This window comes from Netta rufina, assembly GCF_964035555.1.
Source record: "Netta rufina genome assembly, chromosome: 7".
NCBI lineage: Eukaryota > Metazoa > Chordata > Aves > Anseriformes > Anatidae > Netta > Netta rufina.
In genome coordinates, this window is record NC_140130.1 from 34,499,826 (window position 1) to 34,518,230 (window position 18,405).

An 18,405-nucleotide genomic window follows, 5' to 3' on the forward strand; every position below is an offset into this window, starting at 1 on the left:
TACAGTGCACTGCACTGTAATAAATATTCAACATAAATTAATAATTTACAAGTACCTGAGCAAGTATACAGAGCACCATAGCACAGCACAGCACCAAAGGCAGTAGCTCAGAATTCTTAAAAATAATGCTGTTTTAAACATTAAAAATTCTAAGTATTGTTACAAAAATGAACTCCAGCTGGAGTTTAAAGATAGTGCAAACTTCTGTCTTCACTTTTTGTAATAAAGGTGTCAGATTTCCTAGTCATTTCACATCAGCAGTGTTGCTGGACCTGGATACATGTGGTGGATGCTTAGGAGCAGGTCTGTTGGAAAGAAAGAAAATAGCAAATTGTTATTTAAACTGTTGGTAGTTCTCACGGCCAGTGCTTGCTTGAGGCATGTAGAGGAATGGTAAAAACCCCTCAGCGAGTGCTATCGAATCTAACTTCAGGCAAATAGCATGGGGCTGCCATACTGGGACAAGATCTGACACCCTTTACAGCTTACTCACACACCCTCAATATGCTAAAGTGGTACCCACAGACTCCTCCCTTGGACTCAGGTGGTAACTGATGCCTGGCCAGTGGGATAAGCTCGCTTAGTGTTTCAGGTCTTGTCCTTTAAACTTTACTTTTCCAGGTGCTCACCAGTTTTGCAAAAACTCTACTAAAGGCAGCAGAGTAGCAGTTGGTTTAAAGCAGTGGAAGCAGTCAGCTGGAAGTATTATTACTTTCAGATTATCTTACTAGAAGGCACAGCCAGGGACTTAATCAAAGTGTATTCTTATGGTCTTTCTCTACAAGTATTAGGAAACTAACTAGATTCTATTTTTAATTTTTCTAAGCAATATTAAGTGCCTCACTAGCAGAATTCCTGTGGCTTAAAATACTACTTTCATCTTCCCTGCAGCTCACTTTTTATTCATAGGAAGCTGAAGACTATTGGGCAAGAAAATAACGACTTCAACTTTTTTTCCCTAAAGCAATTGGAATTGTTGTTTAAACAGTCAATAGCAGCAAAGTAAGAAATTTTAGATACAGTTTTGTATACAATCCCTAAGAGGAGTCCATCAAAGACTGGATGTTTCTTTATTAGAGAAGGAGAAAATGGTGATATTCGATAATTAATTATTGTACAACTAGTATGGACCTGTGAGAAATCAATTAAAAAAAGTCTTGACATATTAAACATTCTGTTACCAGAAAGTGAGTAATCTCAGAAAACAGCAACAAAAAGACGGAAGGAAATTGGCAAGTTTGTTACTAACTAATGCTCAAAAAAATAAATGGCATGTCTGTCTCTGTTATAGAACAATACTGTGGTGTAATATAATTGTTTGATCTTTTTGGACAGTGGGGTGTGGGAATGCATACTTTAAAAGAAGTTTGACAGGACTGTTAAAGCTTTCTGTGCTGCTGAGACCTATGATTTGGTGTATCAGAGTTTACCTACAACTAAACTGTTTGCCTGTTGCATATATGTTGCTCTAGGGACTACACAGATCTGAAAAATAATCTCGACACATAGTTTTCATCATGTGAAGAGTCTGGACTGCACTGCCTAACAGCATTTTTTTTGTTTAGTTTTCAAAACTCAAGCTTTCTTTCTTTTTTTTTTTTTTTTTTTTGTTAGAAAAGAAGCCACAATCTGCCTTTATGACATAGTAGACCTACCAAAAATCTCTGCTGCAACTATTTACCTGTTTTTCTTTCTTAGTTGTCCATGCAATTTAATTGCTATGTATTCTTCCATTTACATACATACTCTTTACATGCATACTTATGTTTGTATATACACCAACACGCTTGTTCCTATATAACAAAATCCCCGCATTCCTGATTCTTTCAACTTCATTGCCATTATGGAATGGATTACCTTCTGATAATTTTGAAATATAAAATAATGGCAAAACCTCTTTATAAAGATTGATTGCCAATAAGATACTTTTGATCTGATAAAATAATTAAACAGGACATGTATGCATTGCTGAGCCTTTAAATCTTAATTATTCCCCCTCCATCACTAGTAGGGATAGTCATTTCACTTCTAGATTTTTATTTTTTTTATTCTTAACATTCCTTTTTGGATAAATATAGCTTATGTGTTTTCTGAATATTTGGGGTATTATATTCAGATGACTTAATGTTCTACCGTGAAATGTATGAGTAGAAAATTGCTTTCATTGGTGGCAAATTTTAACAGCAGCACTTGGTTCTCAGCCTAATTCTGTAAGGGGGCTGGCTAAGTGTTTTTATTTATTTATTTTTATTCTTTTTTCCTGCAAGAGTTTTCAGAAACTGGTGTTTATTAACTCCTTTCTCTTCCAAGGAATTGCAAATAGTAATTGGGCAGTGTTTTTGCCAGCTGCTTCCAGTAAGACCTCCATTATAAATTCTCATAGTCCTGTGGAAGTCAGTGCAATTTTGCTAGTGTACTCTTGTTGGGAATCAATCCAATACTGCATGCTTTTATAAGAGCAGGTAGAAAACGTTTGTCGCGTAGCCCTCAGCAATAGATACAGTAGAGCTCAGCTCAGAGTGCAGAGGATCTGCTCTAAGACAATTTAGACCTGCCTTATTGAACCGAGTGCTACAAGCCAAGCCATTTTGATGAGAACTAACCTTACAGGAGTAATGGGAGGCGCAGCTTTTGTGTGTCCAAGCACTGGGGTGCACGCACTGTTATAACGAGCTTTGTTCAGAGGATCTGCTGGTAGAGGCTTCCGAGGGGGGTTTGGCTTGTGATTTTCCTGTTATAAAACACAAGGTCATCATATTAGTCTTTATAATTGACATAATGGATTTAACATAGCAACTACTGAGCAAGAGCAAGGATAAGTTCAGTGTAGTTGTGACCAGATATGTTTAGATGAGTAAGCCATAACGCGTTTCCAGTAAAGAGGCACCTACATTTTAAAACAAAGCTTTAGGGATTTTGTTTCTTTTTCTTTTCTTTTTTTTTTTTTTATTTTTTAACTTCAAAAACACTGGGTGCATCCATACTGAAATTAATGGTAAATTATTAGCAGATGAAGAACAACATAGATTGAATACATACAGTTACAAAAAAAAAAAAAAAAAAGAAGAAATAAAAAAATAAAAATAATATATATGCACTATATATATATATATAATATATATATATATAATATATATATATTATATAATATATATGCAATATATATAAAGGTGGAAATACTAGAAATTACTTCATAATACAAGTTGAGATGACCACAGAAGCAAACTGCCTAAGTCTGGTTTGAATTGGGAGCATCTGTGGAAACTTTTGTTTAGAGATGCTGCTGTGCTTTCATTTTGTGGAATTAAATGATTTATTAATAAGGAACAGAAGTCATCTGCTATCGGGCTTGAGCTAATGTCTTTTCTGTGTGGTCCTTGAAACCCTGCAAACAGGGTAGTGTATCTATCTGTGGTCTTCATCTTGAAGAACTGGGATAGATTAGATGACTTGCTCAGGTCACACAAAGACTCTCCAAAGTATCCAAAACCTCCAGATCCATCTGCTTTTCAAACTGCACTGTCACGCTTTCTCTAAAAACATTGTACAGAGTGATTTTACTCATCACTATTAGTTTGCCATAACTATCATTAGCAAAGTTGACCAAAAAGAAACAAGAAAAGTTTACATGCGTTATTTAGTTAAATATCTTCTGAAGGATGTTATGAAAACAAGAGGCGTGAATTACTCACAAATAAAGTACAAGTTTTAATTATTCATACTGAGCATCCTTTTGTTTTCATTTTGTGATAAATGTTGACTCTTCCAAAAAGAAAGTGCAGGGTGACTATCAGTAAGCATTTTGATTTAAAAAAAAAAAAAAAAAAAGGCAAAATTTAGACCTTAACTAAATCTATATTGTATGTAATCACTTCAAATTTACCGCAAGCTATACTTCAAAGCTGTATATAATGTTGCATTTCTTTTTACTCTCAGCATAAGTACTAGTTCATAAGTGAATGAGAAATAACAACATGAAAAACAAAACTTATTTTAACTTGTTGTAGTAACCAAATCTCATATTCTGTATAAAAGTTAGTCTCGACCAGCATCCAGAAAAACTTTTTTCATGACAAAACAAATAAAATATTTTTCTATAAGCAGCTTGTGAGAAAGGAAAAGCTCCATCTCTAGGGAGAAAAATATTGCAGATATTCTTGAAATAATCAGGCCTGGTAAATGTTGAGATAAATATCAGCTTGTTAAAACACAGTGTAACTTTATCTCGCAGGACTGTCCTGCAGAAAGTCACGGAGTTTAATTAAACACTAGAGAAGGAAGTTCTTCAAAACACAGTCCTTTCCAGTGATACAGAACTGAACAACCCTAAAACTGTTAAGAAAAGAAATCTTACCATCAGGATTTCTTAGGAAAGCTTACTTTGTGCACTAAACTTCTTACATAATGAAACCTTAATGTGTGTTTTGAAGTAAAGGATACCAATATGGAAAAAGTTAGCATTAGAAAGTGATAACTTTTTAATAACTGATTTAGATTTACAGTAAAAATAAAGATTTTAAAAGTCACTATATTTATTGCATGGAAAGTTATATACAAATTTATTTGCAGCCTCATCACCTTGCGTAGTGCAGCATTAAAAAACAAAAACAAACAACAACAAAAAAAAACAGTAAAACACAGAAACAACAGCAGCAAAAAGACAGCAATAAGGAATGCGTCTTTGAACACTTTAAAGCCTTTATTCCCCTAACTGCCTCCACAAAAGCAATCTTTTTCTTTGAGTACACCTGAATTAATCACCTGAATTAGTCCAATCACATGAGTATTCATCTGTTTGCTTGATCAGTTCTTAATTGTTATTGCATGATTTGTATTCACTGTTCAATTAGAAGAGAGCTTTAGGTACCATAACTGGGAAGGGGAACTGATGCAGGCTCGGCAGTCTAGAGAAGTAAGTCTTGGTCTGAAGAGCTTAAGATCTGGTAATGATGAATGAACAAAAAGAGATGAAAACTGTCCCAGTTTGTTTGTTCGTATTAGCTATGCCCTGTGTTTAATCACCACCTGTAGTTTTATTTTTTATGTTTTCCCCAAGCGTTTGTAAAAACACTGTCCTTGAGTTAGTATACTTAAGAAAGAGGCAGAAAATTGGCTTGACAGGCCTAGTGTGGCAAGCTGAGAGAAAAACACGGTTTTCATCCAGAGCTTACAAAGTCATCAGGCATGTGTAGCTTACATTTTTTTTACTGACACATTTCTGAATAAGCAATTGGAAGAAGTTTCTTTCCTGGAATGCACTGAGTGAGAAAGATTGCCTTCTTCAATCTATTTAGATAAGAACTTCATTTGTATTAGCCCACTGTGTCTGAATCTGGCCTGAGATGACATACGACAGGTATTAACAAGAATAACTGTGGCAGAAAGAGCAGAAGGTGAGCCCAGCTCCAATTTAGTGGGGAACAAGTGAAAATACGAAGCCATATTTCCTGTAATATGGCTGACCTGTAAAATACGTGATATATTGTAGTAATAAGATAACAGTATCAGAAACTACACTTGAATGCAACCAGTAGCAAAACCAATTGGAAGTTTGGAAGTGATCAAATCAGAATACATGGACTGAATTCATGGTTTGTATAAACCTGCGCAGTGTTCTTGATTCAGTGGTGCTGTGCTGATTTATACTGATTGTGAATCTGGCCCATAAATAAAGTATGTTTGCCTCGTGAGAGCATCTGTAGGAAGAAGAAGCTGCTTATCAGTCAAAAGATTGTTAAATGTTAACGTTGGCATCAGTTAATTTGCTGTTTTTTTGTTGTTGTTTTTTAAATCTACTTGCATCTAGAAGGAAAATTTACTGTAAAATACTAATCCATTCATTTCTGTCTCAAGAGTCACTAGAGGGAAGAAGACTTGTCTTATAGTATACCACTGTGCCTTAGCTACCCAAAGCTGTAAACCAGGAGCAGCAGGAAAGTAGCTTGTGTTCAGATATATCTCTCAGATGGGAGAGCTTGACTGAAACTGAGGCAGATGTGAAGCCATCCACAAAGTGAATGGTTTTCTCTACTCCTCTGCAGTGCTCTGCAGCGCAGAGCACCTAGATGACATTAAGGATGTAGCAATGTTTTTTTAAAGTGCTTTCTCTTGATGACCTGATGGATGTGGTTCCAAGGAATTAGTGTTGAAGGAATACTTTAACTGCTGTCTATATTAAATAAACGTCTTGAAGTAGCGATAGGGACAGTTCAGGCTGAGTGTTAGGAAGCTGCTACAGTTAAGAAGTGGTTGGACAATGCTCTCAGACATAGGGTCTGATTTTTGGGTGGTCCTTTGGGGACCCAGGAGTTGGACTTGATGATCCTTGTGGGTCTCTTCCAACACAGGAAAGATATTCTATGAAATTAGACTAAAACTATTGTAAAGCTACTTTCTCTAAGCTTTGAGAGAGTAAGATAGCTAACTTGGGAAGAAAGAATTTGCTTCCCTTGTGGTGTTTTCTGTATTCCTAGAGTATAAAAAGCAGTTATTTCTGATAATCTTGAATTTATGATAGGGATATAATGTTGAAAGAAGCCACTCTTGCCTATTCACTAAGTTTCCCTGAGTTCATCCACTGTTTGTCTCGTTACTGTTTTATGCTGCAACTGAAAATTGAAAACATCAATATTTTGCTTGATGGAGTAGCAGTCTCAATTACTTTCAGCTGCTAAACTGAAAAAACATTTTGGCAGTTTCAGCTCTGTCAGATGCTGGTAATGATGGCACCAGAGAGCTAGTATTCTACCTTGCACTTTGTGAGGTTTGAAGGGAAGGGCATGTAGTGGTGCATTGGGCTGTGACAGGCTGGGCAGGTCAGAGTGAGAAACGTTTCCTTTTCTTGGAATACCTTTTCTCTGTCTGTCTTCTGCTAGCATGAGGCAGCATAAGCTTGTAAATTGCTAGATACTTTTTTGTTGTTGTTGCTGTTTGATTGTTTAAAGGAAACAGTTTGATTAACAAATAGGAAAAGCACTTTTGCTCAAAATCTTAACTTTGAACAATGTGAAATATGCAGAATGTTCCAATAAATGCAAGAAAATAAACAATGAAACCATTGGAGCTAAAGACAAAAACAACACAAACCAGTACCAGTCCAGTTTAAAAAAAAAAAAAAAAAAAAAAAGGCTTTGAAAGAATCAATATTTCCCACTCCTTTGAAATTGGAGATAAATGACTAGCAAGATGGAAAAGTGAAGAAGAAAAAGATAAACTAATTGGAAAGAGGCTAATAAACTGTCCCTACTTTTAAAAGTTGATCTAACCAGAGTGATTTGCTGTTCAGACAGTCCAAATTGAAATGTTTTTTTAACATTTTTCTTACTGACAAAATTTGTAAGCACAATGGCATGGCAGCTCAGCACTGTCTCATCCCTCTTTATTTCTTTGTTCTTTCTGCACTCGCCTTTCAAAGCACTACAATTCAACAACTGTTTCTCATAGACATATCCTTCTACAAATCATTGGGAAAGTGTCTTGGAGTAGCTCACGAGGTTGCTGCATGAAGAAAACGCTGTCCTTGGACATCCTTGCTAGCCTACTGGTAGGCACAGTCCCTCAAGACACAACTGTTTGAGTACGGATTTGTAGAAAGTGCACCAGTGTGCTACTCATTTAAGATAGCTTGGCAATAATAATATTCATTTCATTTTAATTTTGTACTTTATCCAGAATAGAAAAACGTCTACAAAACAGAACTAGCTGATTGCCTGATTGTTTTTCTAAGACACGGTCATGCTACAAATGCGACCATAAGAGAAAAGTTAGTGACAAGAAAAGGACGTTTTAATATAGACAACTGCACAGACAACTTCATCTACCCTGAATATTGCTTTGAGATGCATCTTATTACCAAAAAAACCTATCAGCTCTATTTGAACATTGAGAGGAAATATAGGTTTAATGAAGTAAGTGTAGACAATTCTAAGTCTTTTCAAATCTGTGATCTGAAAAAAAAAAAAAAAAAAAAAAAAAAAAAAAAAAAAGCAATTTACATACCCTTCTGCAGAGCAGAACTACATCAAGCTAATGCCTTCTGCTCTCGGGCAAGATGTCTGTAACTTGACTTCCTCAATTATATCACTGTATTTGACACCTTGCTAACAACTGCTATGGCTTCCTCTCGGTTTGGCAACAGACAAAATGAGCTTGTGTTTGCCTCTAATGTGGAACTTGTTCATACTGCTATGTCTTCTGAGTGGGGGAAAGAGATTTCAGGATCCTCATCTTTAGGATTGCTGCCACAGCTGGCAGAAACCCGTATAACCTTCTGGAGCAAAATGAGAGCTTAAGGAATCTTTATTAAATTATCTATGCCACATTCCTAACAGTGTAAAGTGTATAAAGAAAATATAATGGCAAAAGGCTAGTGGGAAAGATGAGAAAACTGCTTAATTCCTATTCATCACATGCAGATATTCACGCACTCAGTGTTAAACAGAAGAGAAGTTAAAAGAAAATCTGTGGTTACCTGGGAGAACCTCAGTGAGGGGTTAGCTGGCAAGGGTCTTCCAGGCACAGCTTGATGACATGGCAGCTGGGGAAGGGGTGGTAGGACTCGCTGTGGTGTTTTTAACGGTGGTAAATCATCCGTCTTCACAGGGTTGCTAATGTCAACGATCTGATACGGCAGCGGTCGTCTCGGGCCATCTCTCTGCAGAAATAACCCCACCCCAGAAAACAGTTATAAACTTCAGGAGTTGATATGAGCATTGATATAGGCATTACTCCTTAAAAAGTCACATTATTCACTTGCTTTTCTCTTCTGCTCTGCTTTCATCTACCTTCGACACCTCCCCTGCAACCGGAATGGTGATTAACAGTTTCCAGAGTCCTACTGAAGCATTAATCGTTCACCATTTAGATGTGGTGTTCTGGTGTAAGGCAGCTGACTCTGTCCCAAAGACAAGAATTTATTTCATGTGCTTAACATCCCCACCTGTGCAAAACCTGGAAGCCATTACTGTATTCTGAGGCCTACTTCTCCCGTTTTGCATGTTTTATTTCTATGTGATATCAGTATGTACTGATGTAATGTAATTGATTTAGAATAAATTACTTAAATGAAATCCAAAACAGATTTTTATTTATTTATTTATTTATTTATTTTAAACTACCCAGGGACTTACTTTTGGTATGTTTGTATTTTGTGGCTTCATGATGAGGTTTTTACTGAGAGATGTGGTGTGAATGTGATTAGGCTCAGACAAACTGGAAGGCCTTGTTGGACTCACAGACCTGCAATACAAGCATACATTTATTGAACACGACATTCTGCTTTATAGCATTTTTTTTTAAAAAGTAACCTCTTTTCAGAATGAGATTTTGCAAGGTCTTTCTGACTTTTCATAGTAAACAAGGAAAGTAAAAATTCTCTAGTGCTCCTGCAAGAATAAAAATAAATATTGATTTTTTTGAAACCAGTAGTCTGTTAAATTAGCTTCTGCAATCTGTGGAAATGCAGCTTTGTAACACCCAAGAGACTCTTCTAATGAATCTAGCATTTAAACAGTAATGACCTCAAATATGAAAGTTTCAGCTCACTCGACTGAGTTTAGATAAAAGGCCATGCAATATAATGAGACCATTTCAAGCAAATGAATATGAAGGTAAGACTTCCTTCAATTTTTGAACTTTTTTTTTTTTCCAATCACAAAAAGAGGTATATAGTCAAACCAAAACCCACATTATTACTGACAATCAGTAAAGTTAAACCAGGAAAAATTCTGCTGATAATACTGTGTGAATATTTTTAAGGCTGGCTCTTTCTAAAAGATATTCAGACCATTCTGTGATAAACACCAAGATGAGATTTGCCATGTTTACAGCTATTTTTTTTAACAAATATCTTTAAAGATAATAATAATAGGCAGTATAATTAGGCAAAATGATCATACCTTAGTTTCTCTATTGTTGTCTTCTTACTTGTAAACAGTAATCTCATGAAAGTCTTCCTTTTCAGATACATGATTGACCCAGCAAAGATAAGGCACAGAATAGTTATCAACACTCCTATGGTTAAACTCTTATTATCTGCAACAGAACACATTGAGTTTGCTTCTATTAGGAGCCATCTTTATTCAAATGTGTTATGTATACGGAGCAGGACATTGCTGCCTTGTCTGGTTTTCTAACTGCAGTGCAGGTGACGTGAATAAACTGTGTGCTAAAGACTCAAACTCTTATCTCTCTGTAGCAGTGCCAGCTGGTGCCTTCCTCATGGGCTGCCTACTTCCAGGGCAGGGGGGAGAGGAAGGGAAGAAGGACCAAATAGAGACCTAGCTTATGGTGTGGGTTAAGTGCAACGTCTGTCCCTCAAGCATAAGCTGTAGCTCTAGCTCCTTTGTAACTAGATTTTCATTATAACTGGGGTTTCATTGCACTTGGACTGGTGTGGTCCAGCCCAGGTGGCTGTCAAGTCTAATCTGGAGGCAATCAAGGAGCTGGAGGAGTGTCTTCAGCACTGGGGCTGTGTGCTTTCAGAGGAATGTGCTGCCTAGGCACGGGACTGCAGCCTCCTGTACTTGTTCCAGTTTTCAGAGCGCTTTAAGCTACGTTAAGTACATTGCTGGGACCTAAGTGAGGCTCAGTGGAGATGCAAGTCCTGACTAGATGACTTGCAGCTGAAAGCAAGCCTTATTTTTTAGGAAGAGGTAAGCCATAAGCATCAGAGCTGCTGCTATGTGATACGATCATGGCCTGGAGGAGAGGATGTTGTGATTTTGCAGGACTGTCGACCTGAAAAGTGCACACTCCCACAGTAGGAGATGCATCTTTAATCTTTGCTCTGGTAACCTATCATCACTGTCTCGGTCTTATCCTGATTGAATTTCAGCCAGCTGGCTCTCATCGACTGGCCTCAGCTCGCGCCGAAATGGTGAACACAGTCAGCAGCACTGACTCAACAAGCTGCACGTGGGGCTCGATGGGGTGTGAAGTGCTGCGATTTTTACTCTGTAGCACTGCAGAACAGTAAATCCCTCACCATTTCTAAAAGATTAATAAAATTAATAAACTCAGATTATGCAATTAAAATTAATTAACTTCTCCACCTAACAATTAAATATGTAAGGCTTCTTTATAAGAAAAATATGGAGTCAAACACATGTGTTTACTCCGAGTCAGCTGGGTAAAATCAGTTACTAAATACTAATGAGACCATGTGCCACATTTGACTAAGATGAATGTATTTTATTGATCTAATCCTTCTGTAATTTGATTTAGAGATGTGCAGACTACTCAAATCATAATCCAAACCACCCCATCAAGAGCTCATATTTAAATTCAAATGTCAGGGATAGAAAATTAGGTCCTCTAGCAATTTCCATATTTGTTTATTCCCAGAATTATTGAATTTAGCCCTGTCTTTAGAGAAAAATGGCCAAAATACCACACTGCATTAAGCTATTGTTAACATGGTTTTCTATTAAATTGAAGTGTTGGCTTCCAAAACACAAAATGCAAGAATTATAAAAGATACCCTATATTTGCCTTTTGCAGTTAGCTTTGTCTGTGCAGCGTGTTATTATAATATATTTTGTAGCTCCCTAGATACTTTGATACAAGATAAGCTGAAAAGGGACTGTAATGCTTTAGAGCATATCTTAACAGAAAAACATTTAACACACAAGTGATCACACTTGTTCGGTGCCTGAGCACAGTTTCTTTGCTATCTTACCAGTTGGTAGGTATTAAAAAAAAAAAGAAAAAAAAAAAGACATTTCAACAGAGAAATCATAATGCACAGCTTTGTAATGGAAATGACTGTGATGTCATAAATCCAGCATTACAATTCACTGCAGGATCTGGCATGTAGAGAATACAATCCATTTTGGTTTTGAATAGCATTATTCATATGAAAACTTGCAGATCACTTTCCAGCAAGTTTTAGGTTATATACGTATATGTGAGTAGACTGCTGGTCCTGTCACTTGCTCAGACATAAATCAGAAATATCTCTATGGAAGTCACTAAAGTTACAATACTTTGGAGAAAAATTGGCAGGTGATGATCATCAAATCCTATAAAATTGCACCATGTGTAGAAATAATTCCTTCTGAGGCTGGCCAAAGATGAAGTAAGATACTGATGCCAATGTTCTACAGACTGAACAACGGGAAACTGAAATACAAATTACAGAAAATGTGCATCTCGTGCTACTATTGTATGGTAGGAAACTCCTGATGAATGTGTGGAAGTTATTTATAAAAATGTAGTTTTAAGCTGATTCTTCTTAGAAGCACGATATCAAATATATTGTTGAATATGCAAAATTTTTGCATGTATAATCTATACATTGAGTTTTCATTAGGCACATAGCTATAGTAACAGGCCATGCATACAATAAGGTTGTTCTGTCCTGATACTCTTGGAAAATGCTCTGGACCCTGGCATATCTCAGCGTGAATCCAGAGCACTGCAACGTTCATCTACCATGGCAACAGGGCTAGCATGAGCGTGGGAGTTAGCTCCTCACCCTCGGCTTAGATCAATACCATTTCAGGGAGCTTCTAAACATGACCACATATCTTAAAAAAAAGAGAAAGATGACACAAGATGAGACTCACTGGGACTACTGTGCCTTTAGTTATGCAAGAAAACTGACGGACTCAGCTGGCCTTGGTTTTGCTTCACTAGATTTTCAAGCTGGCACCAATGCATTTAGAATAAGCCATTAGACTTTACTGACTATCCCAATCTTGCAAGCTCGTTACTCACAAAACAGCATTCTGTATTTTCATTCTTTATTATGGAAATGACAGGTAAAGCATGAATTGCTACTCACCTGCTTGCCTTATGGGTCCACTGTCCACACTGCCACCGAACCCTGGCTTGTCACAGTAGGGGGGGGCCCAGTCAGCCTCGCAGTGACAGTTCTTTTTATTGTTGCAGACCTTCAAAAGAAAAGAAAGATGACCTAACATGAAAAGTATTATACTATACATCTGAGAAGGGCTCTGGCCAATACCGCCTCTTAATCAGATAGTGACACATCTGAAAGAAATAAAGCTCCTGTCACAAGGGAGATGTACTGGTATCTGCTCCTTGCCACAGCTAAGATGGCATAAAGCAACTCCAAAGGCAAGAGAGCAAGGAAAAAAGAAAGTATTATTATTTATGTGGCAGGTAATAGTTTGAGTTGCAACAGTTGACAACTTCAATAATCACAATAAGGATAATCACACACCTCTTAAGTCTTATTCTCTTTGTCTCCAGCAGCAACATTACCTGCTTTCTAACTTCTGTTCCTTCTGCCCTCCCAGGAACAAGATTGTTAATACAGTAAAGCTTTGTCAGCCCACTTGAATCCTCCTACCCATCAAGGGTTTGTGTTAGGCTGCACATTGATTTGTCCACTGCTCAGACCCTTCAGCAGTTGGAGCAGTTGCTGGAAGGTGTGAAACTGAAAGCAGGGCAGAGGAAAAACTCCCTTTGATATCCTAGATATCCTAATTGTATGGCCTATAAAGATGCAGTCCTCAGTGTTCTGGTGGTTTTTATCAGGGCTAAGGAAAAACTAGCGAGACCTGATTGACCTAATGCTCCCTGCAGAGTAAGAGAGCTCCAAGAGACCAAAGTCCATCTTCAATAGCAGCCAGTTCCCCCTGCACAGAAGAAAGGAGCTGGTAGACTCGGCTATTCCCACAGGAGGTCCCAAACTCCCGTGGGAACACCCATCAAAAGAAGGGCTGCTTTTTATTCCCTTTCACTAACACCCAGGTAGTGGCTATGATAGTAATACTGGGGCTAGTGGTCCATGCTGTATCAGCTGAATACATAAAGTGAACAATACATAATGTGAACAGGCCAAAACTTTTCCTGCACAGGACAAAGAAAGCACAGTTGCAGGTAGATGCTCAAATTTATTTTTAATGCAAGTTTTTGGGCTTAGGGCTAGTTATCAATGTGGTCCTTAATTCTGTGCTAACACTGTTCATCACTTATCAGCCACCGTCATGGAAAAGCTACACAATAGATGGATTTATAAGACATGAATTAGTTCACAAAGTTTTCAAATATGCATTTTCTTGCAAGGTCAGCTGGCAGGTTTTCAGCAAACTATACTGGCTCTGTCTGCAGAGTATTAAAGCATCCTTCACATAGTTTAGCCTTGCTATGGTCATACAAAATGCAAAAAGAAATTATTCACTTTTCAAAAACAGCAAGATATTTGAAAATATAATTTGTTAAGCATTATTTTTTAAATTAAAGCACTCCAGGAGGTCCCTTCTATGGTTCCATGAAATCCTTTTTTGACTACTCAGGAGTTACTGTAGGTACAAAGATGTCTATCTAAGCCAGTGCTTATTCCAGCACAATGATAAGATGCATCACCATTAACATTGCACAGTTTTGTGTATGTGGGATGATAAAATAAAGTAAATTAAAATCCCCTCACAGGACAGGACAGGGCATTTCCAAAATTTTTCACAGAAACAAACAGATCATTAGAAAATCAAGGTTAATAAGGCATAGCTTGACATGATTAACATTTTCATAATATAAACTAGCATTCAAAACACTTTGCTGTTGTTAACTGATTTCAAATATTTCATTCTCTGTCACTTTCATACCATGAAACTCATCTATATACTTTATTTTCATAATTTTGGAAATGCTTTTTTGAGATATCTCAATTCAAATGCATATTTAAGCTTTTCTGGACCCACATAGAAACTGTCTTTTTTGAAACGTTAATGGAAAATTTTCATGACAGAAGGTTAGACAAAATTTCTTTGAAGATGACAAAATTCCTTTTTATCACAGACTGTTAATTAAGAATAAGATAATTACTAACTGATAAATATTCCTTTGTTAAATGAAAATAATTTCACTTCTTGTAGTTCATATAAGGGACATGGAAAATTGAAATACATAAGAAAAAAATATTGCAATGACATTGACTCATATATTACAAAGAATCACATATCTCAAATGTATTACTTAAAATCATGTCTTGTCTGGTGTTTATTGACTGAAAAAAAAAAAAAAAGTATTCCCATAATGCTTACTCCACGTCCATGGCACTTTGTTGCACATTTGTGTACACCAAAAACACTTGTATTCTGGCACCGGCGATTAAGACAAATCTGCAAAATAAGGAAAGAGGGGTTTTAATAGGAGCAGAACTGCTGGTGCTCACCATAGACCATGTCCCTCTCAAACTCTTTACATCTGTTCATCTGTTAATGGCTCCTATAGCAGTTTTGAAGATTTCCCAACATACAAGTTGCACTGACAGCATGCTGACAAAAAGATAAGGACAGCAGCAGTAGATGTCTTCTTCTTTGTGGACCTTTTATGTCCAAATCTGTGGAATTTAAATATTGCACCCTGGCCAATACTGAATTTCAGTCATAGTTCATAGTTGGTTAATATGCTGAGCTTGTGTAACTAAACAGGCAGAGTTTCACTCGGGTGGAACCATTTATTTTTTCTTTATTTGTTTTCCTTCTTTCAAGTCAATTAAAAAAAAAAACAACACAGCAGTTTGCATTTTTGAGGACTAAGAAATGCATTGAGTAGGTCTCAGTTCAGGTCCCTTTGTGCCATAAATTAGCGTAACAGTATTGATATCAATTGCTCAATATATCCCTTATATGCCAGTGTGGAACTTGCCCCAGGACAGCCTGAAAATTTACCTGAGCTTATAGATACGTATGGCTCATTATTGTTCATCAGCAAAACTGAGATCTTACTGACAGTTTCCCTAAGATAAACAAATTTTTGATGTCAAATATAAAACAGCGATTCATAAAGTAATAATAATAACCTGACAGGAAATGGAAGTAAACTAGTAGCATATGCAACGTACTCATGCAAAATATTTTGCTGTCCAGTCAGGACAACTTTACTCTGCCAATATAGCTGAAAACTGGTATAAAAGAAGAGTGGCACTGTCTAATAACACCATCAAACTGTCAAATGGCTGATGAGGATGTCAGTAATGAGAATTTATTCTATTCAAAATTGTAAAAAGAAAAAAAAATGCAACCGGAATGATTGTTGCTATACTCTATTGATCAGGAAAAAAAAAAAAAAAAAAAGAAAAAAAAGAAAGAGAGAAAGAAAGAGAGAAAAAAGTCACTGCACAATTTTGCTCATGTTTAACTGCAGTTCAGTTCAGTAGTACTAAAAGTCAGTCACAATAATTAGCATTAAGCAGGGAAAAGTGTTGAAGGAGACGACAGGGATGCTTAATCAGGGCACTTATCCCCTGGGGAGAAGGAAAAATGGAAAGGAAATTAGAGTGAATTGGCATCAACATGCACGCATGTAGAGAATATGGTCTGATTACAGCAGTATTCACAATTCAAATATTCATAGTGCAGTAGCACACAGAATTTTGATCACATTAAAATGGCTGCATTTCAAATTGTGTATCTTCAGCTTAGAAAACTCAAGAATATTTAAATTCATATTCTTAATCCATAATACAAACGCACTAATGTCCTCAAAGTAAAACATACAATTTCATAAGTATTAGCCTGCGTATTCTATAGTGTGCATGTGTATGATTAGATAGATTAGAAAGATTAAATACTCATTAGTAAAACATAATGGGGTTCTTTCCCAGCGTTGAATTTTCTTTGAAAAGAAGTTTTATAACAGATTGACTTAGAAATGTTGTGTAAGGGTTGTTTTCCTGTACCAGAACTGGAGTTGCACTAGGGACATGTTTTAAAACCGTTCCCAATGCAGAGTGGTAATCCAACATAATTCAAAAGCATTCAGAAATTCAGAGGCTTATTTGAATTTACCACAAATTATCAAAGCATTTTTTTTCCTCTTTGCCAGTAATCCACTAAGGGTATGAAACCTTCATTTCAATAGTTCTTGGACTCTTTTCCATTCCTCCCCTCTTTAAACTCATGGCTGTCTCCCACCTTTTTCTGTTCATTTTCTCTCCAAAGAAAGCCTATGAATGAGACAGCCACATGAAATTTGGACTAAATTCATGCCAGATAAATCAGAATGTTTGCAAAATATGATTGCAAAAATCAGTTTTGATGGCTGAACATAAACGGGTTTATATTTTTAAAATAGATCTTACAGAAACAGCTTTTCTTGCAAGAAAAAGAGGAGGGGTGGCATAATCAGCAGATCAGATAAATACAGTTTGAAATCTAAAGTGAAGTTAATGATAATTTTGCAATGCCATACACACTGAGAAAGTTTGCAGCACTGGTAGAAAAATCCATGAAAATAGTAGCGGATGCAAAAGCAACTGTGTAAAAGCACAGCAGCACAGAGCGGCACGTCCCCAGCACACACCTGCAGTATGGGGACTTTCTATGCCAGAAGTGCTAAGTAACCCTTGATGTATTTTTCCCCAGTGAAGCTAGTTATTCACTTCTTGAACACACTCACTGTTTTACATTTTGTGGCAACCCATTGACAGAGCTCACAGAACGCTCTGTGAAAAATAAATAAATAAATAAATACCCTTTTGTTTGCTCGCCTGATTTCTGATTTGTTTAATTCTTAGGTATTACTGTCTCCTCCCCAAACTACTCAAGATTTTATGTATTTGTATAATCTACCAAGTCTTCAAGATCTCTTCACCGAGCTAGAACACTTATTTGAGAGCTTATTGCAAGCTGAGCACCCTGAAGCAGTGCAAAGGACACTTAGAGGGCATGGGAGTTTCCAACCCTCGAACACCAAACCCTGAACTTAGGTAGGAATAAACATCAACTCAACTGCAATGCTAATTTCTACGTCTTGCTTTCACCAGTGAATAGCATGATTTTATCAGAATTTCATTAACTATTCTGCAGTGTACTTTGCTGTACTTATTTTTCAAGGAACCTCTATCCTAACTGGATAGGAACTTGGGGCTGTCTTAAAAAAATCAAAACAAAACAACAGTTATTAATTTAAGCAACTTTCATTGCATCTGTAAATCTGTAATCCAGAACAGTGGCCAGAAGAAGGGAGTAAACATCTGACTCAGTGTGAGAAACAATAAGAGCCAACCAATTCTTTTGTGGGGAAAAAAAAAAAATCAAAAAATCCCAAAGCAAAAACCAGTCAGTTTAGTAAAAAATACTGTGCAGCAGGAAGGTGGTGATGTTCTCTCTGTCTGGGATTGTTTCAGAACCTTACTTTTCCATCTTCACACTTGGTTCCCGACAGCACAAGACCCGGGTCTGGCATATCATCCCCCAAATACACGTGGGTACCACGGCACAGGATCTTTCCACCTTCCTGAAGGGGGATATTGGTTTCTATGGAAACAGCATTGGTACCAATCACAGGCCGATTTGCTCCCCCTTGACACTGAATTTTTCCACATTTTGCATCTCTGAAGGAAACAGACAAAATGAAACGTTAAATCATTGTAGATGTTATATACCCATTCCCACCACCCTCACATCAGTTCCTGTGTTGGTGAGGAGAGAC

General features: G+C 36.9%; 1 protein-coding gene across 2 annotated transcripts in view; it reads right to left on the reverse strand.

The window, feature by feature from the left end:
• Positions 1–208: 208 nt before the first annotated feature.
• ADAM12 (ADAM metallopeptidase domain 12) overlaps positions 209–18,405 on the reverse strand; it is a gene marked incomplete at its 5' end in the record, with an annotated part of 180,886 nt that continues 162,689 nt past the window's right edge. For both annotated transcript variants that reach the window (XM_084289704.1, XM_084289703.1), the window contains 8 exons: positions 209–305; positions 2,604–2,731; positions 8,471–8,653; positions 9,129–9,237; positions 9,897–10,032; positions 12,785–12,893; positions 15,012–15,089; positions 18,109–18,307. In XM_084289704.1, coding sequence (XP_084145830.1) covers positions 245–305; positions 2,604–2,731; positions 8,471–8,653; positions 9,129–9,237; positions 9,897–10,032; positions 12,785–12,893; positions 15,012–15,089; positions 18,109–18,307 — 1,003 coding nt within the window. In that variant the 3' untranslated portion in view covers positions 209–244. The remainder of the gene's footprint in view (positions 306–2,603; positions 2,732–8,470; positions 8,654–9,128; positions 9,238–9,896; positions 10,033–12,784; positions 12,894–15,011; positions 15,090–18,108; positions 18,308–18,405) is intronic.